General features: G+C 36.4%; 1 protein-coding gene across 1 annotated transcript in view; it reads left to right on the top strand.

Moving 5' to 3' along the window:
• The window catches only part of LOC108327688 (uncharacterized), a 49,530-nt gene that overhangs the window by 16,508 nt on the left and 12,834 nt on the right, over positions 1-20,188 (top strand). The window contains exons 4-5 of the mRNA XM_052873488.1: positions 19,077-19,310; positions 19,423-20,133. Coding sequence (XP_052729448.1) covers positions 19,077-19,310; positions 19,423-20,133 — 945 coding nt within the window. The remainder of the gene's footprint in view (positions 1-19,076; positions 19,311-19,422; positions 20,134-20,188) is intronic.

Raw genomic sequence — 20,188 nt, 5'->3', positions numbered from 1 at the left:
GTAAAGTGTAAATATTTTTATTTTTTGAGATAAATATTGCTTCTTTTTGTTGGTTGACCTTTATGTAGGTTGCTGATATTGATTGTTTTTATCATGTCTTGTTTGAATTCCATCATCATCTTCCTATTGTTTTATGTTGACTCATTCTTGCTTATCTGAAATCCTTAATTGGAGCTCATCAATTATGTTATAACATGTTGGAGGAACTTGTTTTAAGGTATACGGAACTTTTCTTAGCTTTAGCTTCATCAAATTTGCTTACAAATCCTCTTTGTTGCACCACATGTATTTGTTCTTCAAGAACATCATTTACAAAGCTTATTTGAAATCCAAATAGTGAATGCTCCATCCTTTTTGTGTTAAAAGAGCTATTAGAGCTCTTGTGCCCAGGTCAGCAACTAGATGAATGTCTAATTATAGGCAATTCTAGATTGCTACCAACCTAGCTTTATGCTTTTGTAAGCTGCCGTAGGGATTTGGTTTTGCTTTATAAATTCATTTAAATTCAATGATATATTTTTCATATGGACAATCTACGAGTTCCCGTTACAACAAAAAAAAAATCAACGTTTTCTAGACAAAATCAGTATTGCATAAAATCCGTAATTAAATATTATTCACGGATTACGTATGAAAAAATCCGTATGAAAAAAATCTGCATGTAATATAGACATCATTAATCTTACATAAAAAAACTAAATAAAACGTTACATACATATAAATAATAGAATCCTTACAAAATTACATATGAATTATTTTGTATGTAACTCTGGGTGAATTACATATGAAATATGAAATAATTTGTATGTAAGTTACATACAAAATAATTCGTAGATAATTTATTCAAAATACATAGCACATAATTCATAGGTGAATTACATAAAAAATATTGTAGATAATATTAGATAAGTTACATACTAGATAATCCATAAATAATATTAGGTGAACTGCATGCAATTATTTCCAAAATCTTTTATACACCTTGTTCATTATAGTGAAATTAAAATTAAACAAAATAAAATTTTACCAACCCATTGACTTTAAAATTTGATACCAACAACACTTTTACTTAATCCACATTCAAATTATAAACAACTTAAAATCTAAATCAAAGGTAACACATCTAATCTAAAGAATACAAGTCAACAAACCATAGGGGTGTCATCTTTGTCACACGCCTTTACTACAATCAATACCTCTTTTTTAGTCACATACCTTTCTATGTTTCCACCACATCGATACCCCTTCCTTTTAACTCCATTAGTGCGTTTAGAGGTGTCATTTGAATTCTTAGTCCATGGATTGATACTTACTGCTTCTAAAATCAAGTCTCAATTTTTTAACCCACTTAATAGAGGTTTTTTAAAAGGCCCAACTCCTAAAACCCATATAAAGTTTTTAAAAGGCCCAACTCCTAAAACCCATATAAAGTGGGCTGGAGTAGGGTTAGGATGAGACTAGCCTCCAAACTAAATTAATTAATGTTTTTTTAGTTATTTCTTTTATTTACTTTACAAGTTCAATAATTTTCAAATTTTACATAATATTTAATGCCTTTTAATTAAATATTAATATATAAAAAATTATTTAAAATAATTTTTTAATTATAAGTCTATTTTAAATTTATAATTTTATTATTTTGGAAAGTTAAAAAAGAAAATTTTTATTATTATTTTTATTTAAAAGAAAATGAAAAAATTTTAAAAAACGAAATTATAAAAGTAACAGTTCAAAATTCGATTTTTCAATAATCAAATTCTGATATTTATATAAATATTTGAAATATTAATTATGGATGGATTTTAAATTAAAATCTACTGTTTCGATGAATTTTTAATATCAGTGTAAAATTTTTATTTTTTATAATCTGTCATGTAAAATTCTTTTGTTGAATGTTTTGTATAGATATATATATATACATTAAAAAATTAAACCACAAACTTTATAAAGTTTAAAATTAATTTTAAGTAATAAAAGAACTAACTTTTTAGGGAAAATCCTTGTTAGGCAAAATTATTATAAATATCATATATGTTAGTAGGGATGGCAACAGACACTAGTAAAAAATGTGCTTTTAAACTCGTACAATAGACCTCTCTTTACACCAAATCGCTGCCTATTCAGACACGGTGGCAGTTTCGTTATTAACGAGACTTTATAGGCCTCGGTTAAGACTAGACCGGTGCCAAAAAGAGCTACCACTTCTGTTGTGAAGGCAACCGGTGCCTAATTAGCGGTTTTTGACGCGATTAAGAGAAACCCGAGGTGGAAGGATTATATTGCATCGGTTGGTAGGAAGGACCGAGGCATATAAGCCTCTCTTATTTCCCCAAAAATTTTCCCCAAACTGAAGGAAAACCTAGCTCCTTCGCTCTCGCTCTCGCCTCCCTACCTCCCCTCGCTCTCGCTCTGAAGACTACTGCTCCAAAATCTCCTGCGAGTGCGTCACCTCTGGAGGGAAGAGCAAGCGGTGGTGGTGTGTCAATGGTGGCGGCGGTGCTAGGTGGTGATGAATGAAGCGTCGTGATGGTGCGTCAATGGATGTTTCTGGTGAAAAAGGGGAGTGCGATTGGGGTTTTTCTGATATTGATGGTGGTGGTGCGAATTAGGGTTTGATGTCGGCGGAGGAGGAGGAGAAGCACGAAGGCAAATGCGGAGGGTGGAGGATTTAAATCCCTTCGTCGTAGGTATTCTTTCTCCAGATTTCATTTCTTTTTTCTCTTTCGAAATCCAGAAGCTTCTGTCGCGAACGCTGTGAGGCACAACAACAGCGGCAAGGAACGATGCTCATGAGCTTTGCGCAGAGCTGTGAACGTCGCTGGAGAGCTTTGCAATAGAGCCACTCATCATTCTCCTTTGGAACTCAACCAGGTCCACTGACACGACTGAAGCTGGAGAAGATTCAGTAGAGTTTTGCATTTGGTTTGTGAGATTTTGTTTTGAATTGTTGAATTGAATCTGAGAAGGATCTTTTGAACAGTTCACACTGAAGCTTTGGAATCAAAAGAAAAAAAGATTGGTTTGTTTATGTGTTTAAATTGAATTTGACTTTACTTGTTTCTTTACTTGCTTCCTTTGTACTAAAAAATTTGTTTGTTTTGTTTGTTTGGTCTGGTTAGCCATTGAAGGTTCTATAATTGGAGGTTCTATTAACTTTGTCGAGGAGCTTGAGCAGAGGCATAAGACCGAGGCATAAGACCGAGGCACCAAAATTATATGATTGGCTAAAGAAGAAGAAAAAGAAAATAAAAAAAGGACCCTACTACCTCGGTTCAGGCTCCAACAGAGGCAGTAGAGGAAGAGAAACAATTTCGGTTCTAATAACCGAGGCCTAATTGTACCATTTTATGCCTCGTTTCAAAATCGTAGGATAAAGTCTACCACTCGGTTTAGGAACCGGTGCCTATCAGCGAAAATAACCACTGTCATTTCCCCTAACTGTACTAGTGGGGTCGGGTCGGGCACGGATAGTGCCTACCCGCAACCCGACCCACCGGATAAAATTGTACCCACTACTCGACCCACTACCCGTTTAAAAAATAACCGTACATATTTTAAAACCCACGGGTACCTGCAAAAAATAAAAAAAAAATTTAATACATTTTGAAAATAAAACTTAAATAAAATTACAAAAAATATATATATAATATAATATAATATAAATTAAATATAAATTAAAATTTAATTTTAATTAAATTTAACCTAATAAAATATAATTTTATTTTATTTTTATTTAAATTTAATTAAAAAATATATAAATTATTTTTTTTAAATTTTTTGCGAGTAACGGGTACCCGCGGGGTGGATAGTATACTATCCGTACTCGACCCGTTTAGAAGCGGGTATTAAAATATCCGCTACCTGTTATCCGCGGGTAGTAACTATCCACCCGCCGCGAATTTTACCCGCGGATACCCGTGCCCACGGGTAAAATTGCCATCCCTATATGTTAGTATACAAGATCTAGATGTAATCCTAACGGGTATAAAATCATATTTTTTTTCTAACCTTTTAGATTAAATTAATATTTTAAAATCAAACCTCTCTTTATCCAACAAAGATCGTTTTTATTGAATTATTTATCATAATTGAGCCAATTATAATAAAAAATAATTAAATAATAGATACAATATTTTAAATGAATATAATGTTATAATTTATAACACTAAAATTAAAATTATTATTGTGTTTAATTATTCACATATAAAATAAATAATAATTATAATCAAAAATAAATTAAGAAACTAATAAGAAAAGACAAATAAATATAATATAAAATATATGAAAAGACATAAAATATATAAATTGATGTAAATGACTAAATTATACGTTTCATAAAAAAAATTCTAAAAGAATTATATAACTTTATAAATAATAAATTTTAATTTTATTAAATTTGGAAAATTAAAAAAGTTAAAAAGTTATTATGTCAAAATTTTAAGATGTTCACACCAATTAAAAAAAATGTAATTTTGATCACAAATCTTAATCGAATGATATTGATTTAAGCTAGTGACAAAATAGATTACCATCTATAAATAAATTCGTTAGTCCATCAAAATTTTACAAACTAAATTAACTTTTTTAACTTTCAAACCTATTTTATGTTGATATCTCTGAAACGTCAAATTTACAAACCAAAATTAAGATGAAAAAATTATCAAAACAGAATTTGGAAATTAAGGAATAATTGTATAAAAGCATTATTATTAAACTAATTAATATAGAAATAGTTATGAAGTAGAAAATTAATTTTATTGGCAAAAAAATATAATTACACATGAATCAATTATGGTTATAAGTTATTACTGACAGATTAAATGAAAGTTGGATAAAATATACGTATAATTTGTGATTACTTGTGATTACTTGTATGATGATATTATGTTTCTGGACATTAAATTTTGTAAAAAGGAAAGCCCATGGACTAACCCTGACATATAGGGGTGTTACTCCCCTCCACCTCCCCAACCTTCTCTAAAAAAATTTTAATTACAAAAATAATCTTTTTTAATTACAAAAATAACCTTTATTCTATTTTTAATCATATTTATTTACTTTGAATTCAAACCATATTTTTCTACCCACTCACTTTTCACTCAGCCCCACCACTAACTCTCCTTCTCTTTCTTTTAGATTCCCACCCTCCAACTCCACCACATCCATCTTCTCAAAAATAATACATCAAAACATATAAATTATATTATTAAAATATATTTAAAATTAATATAAAAAATAAACTAATAAAAATAATTGAAAAATAAACGTATAATCTTTAAAGAGAAGAAGGGATATCGACATCCGTTTAAGGCAAAAGGGATATCGGCATCCGTTTTCCCTTAAACGGATGTTGACATCCGTTGACGGATGATCACATCCGTTTAAAGATTATACGATTACTTTTTAGGGTTTATTATGCACCTCCTTCACGATGAATCTTCTCACACCACCGCACCCCACCACACTGATCTTGCACGTTGATCAATTGCTTCGACCACCACTTACAATCTCGCACACTAACTAATGAAAATTCACCATACTCTCAAACATACCACAATTAGAATGAGAAGAAGAAGTGTGAAAAAGAAGAAAAAAAACATGAAACAAAAAGAGGAGGAAGAAGAGTTCTCACTGCGTGGAGGATTAGAGTGGAGGATTATTGTGGGTTGAGGTGAAAAAGGATTAGAGTGGTTAGAGGTTAAAAGATATTAACCCTAAAATTTTATTAAGGGTAAAATAGGAATGAAAAAAATAAAGAGAGGAGTAAAACAGGAATGAGGTGGTTGATAGTGGCATATTTTACTATGAATTCAGTATTGAATTAGAGAAAATATCAACTCTTTCTCATCCTTTTTACCTTGTAAATCCTAGTTTTCATTTACTTTAAGAAGTGGTTTCATCTTAAGCTTTAATTAGATAAATTGATCATTAACCCCTTTATTTATACAAGTTAATTAGTTGGAAGAAGTCTCTGCATCAAATGAAGAGTGCTGGAACCAGAGAAAACAAGAAAACAGCAAAAACAGCAAAAATATGAAGAACCAGAATCTGGAAAAAGTTAGCTGGAGCGCCCTTTTTCCATGGGCGCTGGAGCGGGCTCTGCACCAGGACTGGAGCTAGCTGGAGCGCCCCCTACAAAAGGGCGCTGGAGCGCCCTTTTTCCTGTTTTCGCGCGCTGGAGCGCGGTCTCAAGCGCGCCTGTTGCTGATTTGGCAGATTGGGTTTATTTAACCCCAAATTAGAAGGGCTTTGATATCTTTGGCATCCCAGACACGATTTCTCTCAATTGGAGCGTCCAGAGGCGAGCTAGGAGCTGTGGGAACAGCCCTTCTTCATCCTTGGGTCCTCCTCCTTCTTCCATTTCCACCATTGTTGTAAGATCAAGCTCTCCATTCATGGAGAGCTAGTTTCATTCTTGTTGGGGATTGATGTAACCACGGATCTCTTATGTAAATTACAGTTGTTTTGAATGATTATATGCCTCTTTGATTGATTGTTAGTGTTTAATTCCTTTACTTAAAGCTTGTATGATTGATTCAACCATATCATGATTTTAGGGTTTGCTTGATATTGGGAAATATTGGGTGAATCTAGAATTGGATTAAACACCTAAAGGAAATTGTATCTAGGGATAGAACTAAGACCTTTGGTTGTCTTGAATCTCAATTCTTAAAGCGGATGAACTTGTTAGGTTTTCCAAGGGATTGGAGTTTAAGAAGTAAGTCTAGGCTCTTTCTACCAAGGGATTGGGTTTGAGTAATTTAGTAGATTGACATTGGCATATTAATAAAGAGGAAGTGTTTTTCTATGCATAAGAGTGAAGTAGGTGAAATCATACCCCCAACAATACCATTTCATACCATTTCTAATCACTCGCATTTCTAACGTTTAAGTTATCAAAGATCAACTTTTATCATTCCCGCATTATCTTTACTTTAATCGTATCAAAACCACAAAAATATGGAATCATTCTTTAGTCTAAATTAGTTAGTTATTATTACGATTGTCTAGGACACGAGTCTCTTGGGAAACGATATCCGGTCTTACCGGTTTTATTACTTGAACGATTTGGTACACTTGCCAAAGTCACAATAAGTTTTTGGCGCCGTTGCCGGGGACCCGTGTTAAAACTAGACTTTTGTGTGATTTTTAACCGATTTAGGCTTTATCTTTTTGTGTATAATTTTCTATTTTGTTGTAAGTATTATCTTTATTTTCGGGCTAACTTGTGGCACGAGTTTGGTTGTTTTTTAGTGTATGCAGGGAAACATCCGTACAAGGAGGACTGTGTCATCTGAACCACTCCTTGTGGACCCTGAGATTGAGAAAGCAGCTAGAAGGAACAATAGTGACACTAGGAAACGAAAAGCTCTAGCAGCACAAGCCGCTCTTGAATCCTCAACTTCTTTCAACAATCAAATCATAGAATCTTTTGATTCTTCTTCTGTGAACGGGATGGCTGGCGCAGGACCACCTCCAAGGAGAACCATAGGGGACTCAATCACTTATACAAGCCCGAGAAATTTCTCTAGCATTGTGAGGCCCACTATGGGTGACAAGTTGGCAGAAATGAAGCCTGCTCTACTCCAGCTCATCAGTTCAAACCAATTCTCTGGCCTGGACAATGAAGACCCCCATGCTCATTTGGTCACTTTCTATGAGCTATGTGGTACTATGGGTGTACAAGGGGAGGATGAAGAAGCATTGTACATGAGACTCTTCCCATTTTCTCTGAATGGAAAAGCAAAGGCTTGGCTCCAGTCACAGCCTAATCAAAGTCTTACAAGCTGGGAAGATGTGGAACACAAATTTCTAGCACGCTTCTTTCCACCATCAAAGAGCACAGAGGTGAAAGCTGCCATTGCTACTTTTGTCCAAGGAGTAGATGAACCACTTTGTGAAGCATGGGAAAGATTTAAATCTTTATTGAGAAAGTGTCCCAGCCATGGATTCACTTTAGAAATGCAAGTGCAAACCTTCTGTAATGGTTTGCAACCTCATACAAAGATGATATTAGACGCATCCTTTGGTGGTTCAGTACTTTTTAAGACTGCTGATGAAGCCATTGCTGTGATAGAAAATATGGCTTCCACTGATTTGAGGAGCCAACATGGGAGAATTCCAGCACAGAAGAGAGGAGTGTATGAATTGAGTGCCCAGGATGCACTACTTGCTCAAAACAAGCTTCTTTCTCAACAAATGGAGCTGTTAACTCAAAGCATGGCTAAGTTACCTCAGCAGCTACAAGCACTGCAAGCTCATTCACAACCACATCAGCAAGTCATGAGATGTGATTTCTGTGGAGATGATCATCCTAATGGTCATTGTCAAGTTCCTGGGAGTTCCCAATCTGAAGAAGTCAACTATATGGGGAACCAAGGACGTCAAAATTTCTTCAACAATCCTTTTCCTAATCCTGCAAATCAAGGATGGAGACAAGCACAGGGAGCTTCAGGTAGTAGAAATCCTTACCAACCTGGGCAACAGTATGCATCTCAAAATGATCGAACAGCAAAATTAGAAGATACTTTGCAGATGTTTATACAGCAATCCATCCAAAATCAGAAAAACACTGACGCTTCAATCAAAAATTTAGAAGTGCAAGTAGGTCAGTTGGCCAAGCAATTGGCAAATCAACAGGGTGGTCAATTCTCTGCTAATACTCAAACAAATCCAAAGGAAGAGTGCAAAGCTATAACCACCAGAAGTGGGAAGGAAATAAGAATAATTGAGGAAGAAAGTTCAAGAAGAGAAGAGAAGAAAAAGATAGAAGAAGAAAATCAAAATGACAGAGAAAATGAAGAAGAGGATGTGAGAAAAGAAGAAGAGACTAATAAAAGGCAAGAAGAAGAAATACCTCAAAAAGAAAAAGAAATAGTGAAACACCTTCCATATCCAAAGGTGTATACAAGAAAGGAGAAGGAAAAGCAATTTGAGCGATTCTTAGATATATTCAAGAAGCTGGAAATAAAAATTCCCTTCTCTGAAGCTCTTCAACAGATTCCAGCCTATTCTCGCTTCATGAAGGATTTACTCACAAAGAAGAAAAAGTATATTGAAGCAGAGACTATTGAAGTACAAGGCAACTGCAGTGCTATCATCCAAAAGCTTCTCCCACCTAAATTCAAAGATCCGGGTAGTTTTACTATTCCTTGCACTATAGGGAATCTAGCTATTGGGAAAGCTCTGATTGATTTGGGAGCAAGCATCAATCTAATGCCCCTCTCTATGTTCAGAAAGATTGGAGAGTTAGATCTGAAACCTACAAGGATGACTTTACAATTAGCAGACAGATCTATTAAATACCCTCATGGGGTGGTGGAAGATGTGCTTGTTAAAGTTGACAAATTTGTCTTTCCAGTGGACTTTGTAATAATGGAGATGGAGGAGGATACTGAGGTTCCTCTCATTCTGGGTAGACCATTCATGAAGACTGCAAGAGTTCTAATTGATGTAGATAATGGCAAACTCAAGGTGAGAGTACAGGATGAAGAAGTGAATTTCAATGTTTTTGAAGCTATGTCTCACCCCAATGATGATGAAGCATGTTTTCAAGTTGATGTTCTGGATGAGGTATGCTCAAATAATGAGAAAATAGCTTATGTTTCATCCCCTCTGGAGAAGACACTTATTGATGCTTGTGAAGCTCTTAATGAAGAAGAAGAAAAGTTGATTGATGAATGTCTGACTAACTTGGATGCTCTGAAGGAAATTCCCCCTCATGAAGCAAAGATTGAAGATATAAATTCCAAGGAAAAAGTCAAAGATGGCAAACTTGAGTTGAAAATGTTACCCCCTCATTTGAAGTATGTGTTTCTAGAAGAAGTTGGTAGCAAACCAGTCATCATCAGCAATTCTCTATCTCCTGCAGAAGAGGAGAAATTAATTGAAGTTCTCAAAGCCAATAAGGGAGCCATCGGGTGGTCAATATCTGATTTAAAAGGAATAAGTCCTTCTTACTGCATGCACAGGATATTCATGGAGGAGGATTTCAAACCAGTAGCTCAACCGCAGAGGAGATTGAACCCTGTAATGAAAGAAGAAGTTAGAAAAGAGGTTCTGAAATTGCTAGAAGCTGGAATCATATATCCTATTTCTGATAGCACATGGGTGAGTCCAGTACAAGTAGTGCCAAAGAAAGGTGGTATGACCGTAGTGTGTAATGATAAAAATGAGCTCATACCTACGAGAACAGTAACTGGGTGGAGGATGTGCATTGACTATAGAAAGCTGAACAAGGCTACAAGGAAGGATCATTTTCCCCTTCCTTTCATGGATCAGATGTTAGAAAGGTTAGCTGGTCAAGCTTTCTATTGCTTCTTGGATGGTTATTCTGGTTATAACCAAATTGTGGTGGATCCTAAAGACCAAGAAAAGACTGCTTTTACTTGTCCTTTTGGTGTTTTCGCTTACAGGAAGATGCCTTTTGGATTATGCAATGCACCAGCAACGTTTCAGAGATGTATGCAAGCCATTTTTGCTGACCTAGTGGAAAAATGCATTGAAGTATTTATGGATGACTTTTCAGTGTTTGGTAGCTCATTTAACTTGTGCCTATCAAACCTAGAGATTGTGCTTGAAAGATGCATTCAAACAAACCTTATTCTCAATTGGGAAAAATGCCATTTCATGGTTACTGAAGGTATTGTTCTAGGTCATAAGATTTCTTCCAGAGGAATTGAAGTTGACAAAGCTAAAGTGGAAGTTATTGAAAAACTGCCACCACCAACAAATGTGAAAGGAATCAGAAGCTTTCTTGGTCATGCCGGTTTTTATAGAAGATTCATCAAAGATTTTTCCAAGATTGCCAAGCCACTCTGCAGCCTCTTAGTAAAAGACACTCCTTTTGTGTTGGATCAAGAGTGTCTAACTGCATTTAAGGTTCTCAAGGACAAGTTAATTTCTGCACCAGTGATAATTGGTCCAAATTGGGAACAAGAATTTGAGTTGATGTGTGACGCCAGTGATTATGCCATAGGTGCTGTCCTAGGCCAAAGAAGAGGAAAGGTGTTTCACAGCATTTATTATGCCAGCAAGGTGTTGAATGGAGCTCAATTGAACTATGCCACAACTGAGAAAGAATTCTTGGCAATAGTGTATGCATTAGAGAAGTTCAGACCTTATCTCATCGGATCAAAGGTGATTATTTACACTGATCATGCTGCTATCAAGTACTTGCTTACCAAGCCTGACTCCAAACCAAGATTGATAAGATGGGTTCTTATGTTGCAAGAATTTGATTTGGAGATCAGGGATAAGAAAGGAAGCGAAAATGTCATTGCGGATCATCTCTCTAGACTTGTCAATGATGAAGTTACAAATAAAGAAAGAGAAATCCGTGAAGAATTTTATGATGAGAACTTGATGATGGTCCAACAAAGGCCTTGGTTTGCTGACATAGCTAATTTCAAAGCTGCGGGCATCCTTCCAGATGATCTTTCATGGCAACAAAAGAAGAAATTCCTAAATGATGCTAAGCAGTTTATTTGGGATGACCCCTATTTATTCAAACTAGGAGCTGACAATCTCTTGAGGCGGTGTGTTACTGAAGAAGAATCAGCAGGAATCTTGTGGCATTGCCATAACTCACCCTATGGAGGACACTTCAATGGTGAAAGAACAGCTGCCAAAGTCCTCCAATCTGGATTTTACTGGCCTACAATATTCAAGGATGCTTATGCCCACGCCAAGAACTGTGATAAATGTCAAAGAATGGGCACTATCTCAAGAAGACATGAAATGCCACTACAAAACATCCTGGAAGTAGAGGTTTTTGATTGCTGGGGTATTGATTTTGTTGGTCCCCTACCTTCATCTTATACTAATGAGTATATTCTGGTTGCAGTGGACTATGTCAGCAAATGGGTGGAAGCAATAGCATGTCAGAAGAATGATGCAACCACTGTGATTAAATTCTTGAGGAAGAATATATTCTCAAGATTTGGGGTGCCAAGAATTCTTATCAGCGATGGAGGATCACATTTCTGCAACTATCAGCTGGATAAGGTACTAAAACACTATGAGGTGAAACATAAAGTTGCTTCCCCATATCACCCTCAAACCAATGGGCAAGCAGAAGTTTCAAATAGAGAAATCAAAAGGATTCTTGAGAAAACTGTTTCTTCTTCAAGAAAAGATTGGTCATTAAAGCTGGATGATGCTCTGTGGGCTTACAGGACTGCAATGAAAACACCTGTGGGGATGACTCCCTTTCAACTAGTCTATGGCAAATCTTGTCATTTACCGGTGGAGATGGAACATAAAGCTTATTGGGCCCTGAAGTTCTTGAACTTTGATTCTACCTTGTCTGCAGAAAAGAGGAAGCTGCAATTACAGGAGTTGGAAGAAATGAGATTGACAGCTTATGATAACTCCAAGAATTACAAAGAGAAGGTCAAGTTGTATCATGACAAAAAGCTCTTGAAGAGAGAATTTCAACCTGGCCAACAAGTTCTCCTTTTCAATTCTAGATTCAAGATCTTTCAAGGAAAGTTGAAGTCAAAGTGGTCTGGACCCTTTACCATCAAGGAAGTAAAACCTCATGGAGCAGTCGAATTGGTTGACCCTACTTCAGATGATCCAGCAAGAAGTTGGGTGGTTAATGGACAGAGATTGAAACATTACCTAGGTGGTGAGATCCAACGTCTCACTACAATCATCCACCTCTCTGACCCTTGAGCTTAATGGTGTCAAGCTAATGACGTTAAACAAGCGCTTACTGGGAGGCAACCCAGCTTTCTAACTCTTTCTCTTTGTGTGATTTTGTTATTTGAGTGTATTTTTATTGTGTGATTTTGCTTTTGATTGTTTTAATCTGATTTGGTTATTTTGGAGCATGTTAGTTTCAATTGTAGTTTTTGTGTTGTTAATGGTGAACTAGTGTAATGTTGAGTTTTATTGTGTATTGTTGTGTTTTAGAATTGTTCAATCTGTTTTTATGTGTTCTTGTGTGATTGAGTATGTTTTGAATGGTTTTGTTGAGTTTAGGTATGTTCAAAGTGCAAAAATTGAAACCTTGAGTTGTAGACTTAAAAAGCTTTGGAAGTGTGCACCTAATCTGGCATTCTTGCCCTCAATTTCACCCCTTAGGGATTTGATCATGTTTATATAGTGAAACCACATTAATCTGGACTGAATTGAGTGCCAAGAAGTATCAAATTTCAAAAATCATAGGTACAGTTGTCAAATTCTGCAGAACTGTCTGCTGATATGGCGCTCCAGCGCCCATTCCTCAGGGGCGCCCCAGCGCCGTCTTCGCTGCACTGCTTTTCCTGGCCAAATGCCCATCGCGCGCTCCAGCGCCCATAGCCGAAGGGCGCTCCAGCGCCGTTTCTGCAGAAAATGCTGCACTTAATTTTGGGCCTGGATGCACAGTGTATGGTCCAACTCATTTTTTTTTCTTAACCCTAATAACACTTGGCTCACTTCAACTCGTACCCAAGCCGCTTCCAAACCACTCCTAAGACCCCAATCCACTCATTCCACCATTGCTCATCCCCATTCTCACTCCCTCTTAGCAAATCAACTTTCACTCAACCTTAACACTCACCCACGGTCACACCATACTTTGGCTTCCTTCCAACCTATTTTCTCCAACTCAAGTAGGGTTTTGATCTTCTCCCTTTTCATTTTTGCACTTTGTTTTTCTGAATTTCTATTTGATTGTGATAATTGGTCAAGTTTGATGCTTGTTTTTCTGTTTTTCCCCAATTGGCTGAATCTCCTTGCATCTATCTCGGTTTTACCATTTTCCACATGCTTTTCACTTCGATTTTGTTGATTGCACTTGTGCTTGTGATTTGAGGCTGTGAGGTAGAGATAAATAGGAATCATTGGGTTGTTATGAACCAAATACATTATTGAATTAAGCTTGAACTCAGCTGACCGAGAAGTGGAAGCCCCAGCTCCTGCAGACCTCTCTGCCGAAGCGCGCTCGAGCGCCCATTAGCGAGGGGCGCTCCAGCGCGCGAAGCTCCCCACTGCAGCTTTGGCTGCACTCTGTAGCTGCTGTCCAATTCAACTTCTGATTGTTCCAGCATGCGTTTTAATGTTTCTAATGTTTTATCCATTGTGTTTTATGCCCTGGAATCTGTTATTTGAGCCTTTCCCTAAATGTATTTGGTAAATGTGTGTTTTCAACATTGGTTAATCTCACTTGGCAACTTTCGTTTCAAAATTTTTATGCAGAAATGGCTTCATCTTCAGGTTCGAAAAGGATCAAAACCACTGCTGCTAACACTGAAAGGGGTCAAAGGAGGAAGGAAAAGGTGTACTCAGACCTTTTCCTAACTAAAGACCATCAGAAACACTACTCCTCAGTGCAGAAACGTAAATTGTTGATGGAGAGGAAGGTTGTGGTTATGCCCAATGACATACCAAGGTTCACCAATACTATAAGAAGGAGAAATTGGAGCACCTTGACTACTTATCCAGCCCCTGCCAATGTTGAAGTGGTCAAGGAATTCTATACTAATGCCAAGATCTTCTCCAGGAATGCTGATCCTTTTGCCAGCTATGTTCGAGGTCGGTATGTTCCCTTTAATGCAGACACAATTAATGACTTCCTCAATACGAATTGGCAAGAGACAAATGAGCCAACTGATTATGAGACATTACTGGGAGATGAGATAGACTATGAAGCCATTGAGAGGACTTTGTGCATCACTGGGGGCACTTTTCAGAGAAACAGGCAGGAACAACCCCTATACATCAGGAGATCACTTCTTACTCCTCTCAGTAAATTCTGGATGGCGCTCATGCTGGCCAACATTTCTCCTTCATCACATGTGTCCGATCTCACCACCAACCGCGCCATTATACTCTATTGCATCCTCTCAAGGAAGTCAATCAATTTGGGCAAACTCATTGCCAATGAAATCACTACTTGTGCCCATGCCCCTCAGGCTAAAGCTCCTTTAGGCCACCCTTCATTGATCACTCACCTTTGTGAGCAGGCAGGAGTGGATATATCTACTCCACCATTTGAGATGCCTCGAAAACCCATTGACATGGCGTACTACACTCAATTCTGCATTGATGAGGAAGATGTTCCCATTCAACCACCACAATCTCCCAGGAACCATCATCGTCCACGGACTTCTACACCTTCATCTGACCCATATCAGATGACTGACATGCAGTTTGCTTTACTTGATGCAAAACTAGAGGCCGTTAACAGAATTGGGTTGGCTCAAGCAGAGATGATGAGACAACTGTATCATGCCTCTTCCACCTCTAGTTTTATGACAAATGAAGAATATGTTACACGAGTAGCATGGCCTGGGGACCAGTCCCAACCTACTGGGAGAGGTGGAGCTGCCACTGTAGATACTGATGATGAAGATGATGACGATGATGCTGATCAGGATGATGATGCTGATGATGAAGACACAGATATGAGTGATTAGGCATCACAGTTTGAAGTTTTATTTTGCTTTCTTACTTTATGTTTTCTTTATCTGTTTCAACTTTAGTTTAAGCTTTGGAAATGACTTTGAATTCTTGTTTTAGGGTGTTTGAAGTATGCTGACTTGTCTGACTTGATAGATTTATGTTGATTCATAATGCTTATGGTTTGATTTGAAATGATGCTTGAAATGGGTCAATTTAGTTCAAATTGTATTGCTTCCTTCATGAAAAAGTCTGAGAATGCTGTATGCTTAACTGAGATCATTATTCTTGGCAGTTGCTTGATGATGTTTGTGGAACCTTGAGTTAACCTTGTGAGATGTTGTGCCTTAGAATTTTCTTGTGAATGCTATCATATTTGATCACAATTGATTTTGCCTGAGTTTCTCTGATATGAACCATTTGCTTGTTAGTTGCACATGATCAAGGCCATCTTGCTCTCCTACTTCTTCCACATATTGCCAAAGAAACCAATTCAGAACCTTTCGACCTTGATTGATAAATGACTCTTTTTGAACCTTAAAGCCCAAATGAAAATTCCCTATTTTCCTTACCTTGAGCTAAATAGAGAAATCATCTGTACTGCAGGAGAATGGTTTAAGTTTGGGGGAGTTGTTATGAAAGGAGGAATTGAGAAAAATTTAAAAGATACAAATGTAACAAAAAGGAAGAAAGAAAAAGAGAGAAGAAAAAGAACTGAATGAAAGAAAGTTGGGATAAGTTCGACATTGGTGGTAATCTAAGTGAAGCAAAAGAGAACTTTTATTCATGATTGTAATTGTTTGATCTCTTAGCTCAAGGTGCTTTGTTATCCAGAAAAACCATGTTCCTTCTTAGCCCAGCCACAATACAAGCCAATGAAAGTCCTTGTGATGTTGAATTACTTGTGAATGTGTTTAATTTGGTTGAAACAAATGGCAAAGTTGATTTGTGTGACAATTTGATAGTAGAGTGATAGACACACATCCTTATACACCAGTGCATTAGAGTGAAACACCATCTTAAGTGAGGATTGGTTCTACATAATTTAGTAAAGCATCCTGCCATGACTGTTGATCTCCTATAAACTATGGCATTTGATTGATTGATTGTGTTGTGAGCATCATAGTGGAACTAACATGATACACATTTCTAGTTGTTTCAAGTTAAGCAATGTATTATGAATCCAACTGTAATCTTTGAAATATGTTTTGTTTGACGGTCAGATACCTTTTGCTTGAGGACAAGCAAGGTTCTAAGTTTGGGGGAGTTGATAGTGGCATATTTTACTATGAATTCAGTATTGAATTAGAGAAAATATCAACTCTTTCTCATCCTTTTTACCTTGTAAATCCTAGTTTTCATTTACTTTAAGAAGTGGTTTCATCTTAAGCTTTAATTAGATAAATTGATCATTAACCCCTTTATTTATACAAGTTAATTAGTTGGAAGAAGTCTCTGCATCAAATGAAGAGTGCTGGAACCAGAGAAAACAAGAAAACAGCAAAAACAGCAAAAATATGAAGAACCAGAATCTGGAAAAAGTTAGCTGGAGCGCCCTTTTTCCATGGGCGCTGGAGCGGGCTCTGCACCAGGACTGGAGCTAGCTGGAGCGCCCCCTACAAAAGGGCGCTGGAGCGCCCTTTTTCCTGTTTTCGCGCGCTGGAGCGCGGTCTCAAGCGCGCCTGTTGCTGATTTGGCAGATTGGGTTTATTTAACCCCAAATTAGAAGGGCTTTGATATCTTTGGCATCCCAGACACGATTTCTCTCAATTGGAGCGTCCAGAGGCGAGCTAGGAGCTGTGGGAACAGCCCTTCTTCATCCTTGGGTCCTCCTCCTTCTTCCATTTCCACCATTGTTGTAAGATCAAGCTCTCCATTCATGGAGAGCTAGTTTCATTCTTGTTGGGGATTGATGTAACCACGGATCTCTTATGTAAATTACAGTTGTTTTGAATGATTATATGCCTCTTTGATTGATTGTTAGTGTTTAATTCCTTTACTTAAAGCTTGTATGATTGATTCAACCATATCATGATTTTAGGGTTTGCTTGATATTGGGAAATATTGGGTGAATCTAGAATTGGATTAAACACCTAAAGGAAATTGTATCTAGGGATAGAACTAAGACCTTTGGTTGTCTTGAATCTCAATTCTTAAAGCGGATGAACTTGTTAGGTTTTCCAAGGGATTGGAGTTTAAGAAGTAAGTCTAGGCTCTTTCTACCAAGGGATTGGGTTTGAGTAATTTAGTAGATTGACATTGGCATATTAATAAAGAGGAAGTGTTTTTCTATGCATAAGAGTGAAGTAGGTGAAATCATACCCCCAACAATACCATTTCATACCATTTCTAATCACTCGCATTTCTAACGTTTAAGTTATCAAAGATCAACTTTTATCATTCCCGCATTATCTTTACTTTAATCGTATCAAAACCACAAAAATATGGAATCATTCTTTAGTCTAAATTAGTTAGTTATTATTACGATTGTCTAGGACACGAGTCTCTTGGGAAACGATATCCGGTCTTACCGGTTTTATTACTTGAACGATTTGGTACACTTGCCAAAGTCACAACAGTGGTGGAGGGAGAAAGTGTGGTGGTGAAGGGAGCAACATCCCCTATAGGGCTTTAGGGGTTTTTAGCCCTGTGAACTTTTTTAATGAAGGATTTTTTTGGTCTTGTGAACTTTTTTGGCTTCAACCCACATGGGGCTAGAGCCAAATCTTATTAAAGAGACTCATTTAACAGCTCTAAGTGCGTTTAGGGCCATGTGGTTATTGCATCCCAGTCCAAGAACCAATTTCCATTTGTTCCATCATTAGAATCTCAAGTAGCCTAAGGAAGATGTTGCTTTATTCGACACATGTTTTTTCGTGACAATTATTCTCGATGAGTTCAAATTGCTTATAGTGTTGACACCGTGGCCTTTTGCAATGTCAACATTCTTTTTCCAAGTGACTTGACTTCTTGCAAATGTCACTTGAAGATATTTATCTCATTTGGAATCAGAGAAGCTTCTATGATGTTTTATTTATTTCTAGATTTTCCTATTTTCTTTCCTCCACTTCCTTTATTTTGAGACCTTAACTTTTTGTTTTGATTGAAAGAAAATTTTGACAAAGTCATCATTATACCTCTTTAATATTTGCTTATATACTTCAAGAAAGTCTACTAATTTTTTCCTTAAGATCGATAGATCCTTGATTTATTTGAAAATTTCTTAGAAAATTTTTGCGATTGATATGGAAACTAGTAGGAAAGTCTTTTTCAGAAATAGTTGGGTATTACATCTACGCCTACTAGATTACCATGTGTAACTTTGGTAACACTATTAGAATTTAAGGAGAGTTTGACAAGCTTAGTGAGGTGAGTAGCATTGAAGTAAATATATGTTGTAGAAGGTAGATTTGGAAACGGTGGGTAATGGAGGACTTTTACATAAGGTAGTGATTGATTTTATGTAACTAAACTTTATTATGTTTTATAAAGTTACTTGAGCATCACCACATATATAGGCATGAGATTGTTTCTTCACAATGATCTAGAATTTCTTAGAACTTCACCTAATTTTAGTTTTTTTTTTAACTTTATAGAAGTTGCATCATAATTTAACATTTCTATTGGGAAAAACATATCTTTTGAAATGAAATCTTCTTGTTATGACATTTTATGTGCTCTTACAGGTTTCAATCCCCAAATTAGAATCTTTGGAGTTATCCTCAATCAACATCCAAAAGATATGGAGTGACCAATATGACCATTGTTTTGAAAATTTGCTCACATTGAATGTGACCGATTGCGGTAATTTAAAGTATTTACTATCATTCTCTATTGCTGAAAGTTTGGTGAATCTTGAAAGCATTTTTGTAAGTGAATGTGAAATGATGGAAGATATATTTCGTCCGGAAGATGCAGAGGTGTGTGGATTCATTTAATATTGAGTTTGATTAATGTTATCCTTTGTTGTTTGATATATTAAGTAATCAGGTCTTTTAATTGCTCACCTATAAAGTATTTTTTTTGTAACAGTATATTGATGTTTTTCCTAAGTTGAAGAAAATGGAGATTATCTGCATGGAGAAACTCTGTACAATTTGGAAATCTGATATTGGTTTACATTCCTTTAGCAATTTGAACTCTTTGATGATAAGAGAGTGCCATAAACTTGTTACAATTTTTCCTAATTATATGGGGCAAAGATTGCAAAGCCTTCAAAGCTTGACAGTTAAAGATTGCGAATTGGTTGAAAACATATTTGATTTTGCAAATATTCCGCACACTTGTGATATTATTGAAGCAAATTTGGGTAATATATTTCTAGAAAACCTGCCAAATTTGGTGAACGTATGGAAGGGTGACACTGGTGAAATACTCAAATGTAATAATTTGCAAAGCATAAGAGTTGATGTGAGTCCAAAATTGAAATATCTCTTTCCAGTTTCTATTGCCAATGACCTACAGAAACTAGAAGTCCTTGAGATATGGGATTGTTGGGCAATGACAGAGATTATTGCTTTGGACAAACATTCAAGTGCAACTGCTATCACCTTTAAATTTCCTCATCTAAACACTCTATCATTAATAGACTTGCATGAATTGAGGAGTTTCTACTCAGGAATTCATACTTTAGAGTGGCCACCATTAAAGAAATTGAAAATAGTCGACTGTAGCATGCTCAAAGGATTGACTTCAGAAATCACAAATTCATCAGAACAACCAATTGTTTTAGCAACAAAAAAGGTACATAAAGTTCGTTCAGATACAAATCAGAAGTTCTTTTTTGAAGCTTGTTCTT

This window comes from Vigna angularis, chromosome 2, assembly GCF_016808095.1.
Source record: "Vigna angularis cultivar LongXiaoDou No.4 chromosome 2, ASM1680809v1, whole genome shotgun sequence".
Taxonomy (NCBI): Eukaryota; Viridiplantae; Streptophyta; class Magnoliopsida; order Fabales; family Fabaceae; genus Vigna; species Vigna angularis.
This window is presented reverse-complemented; position numbering and strand designations above follow the sequence as displayed.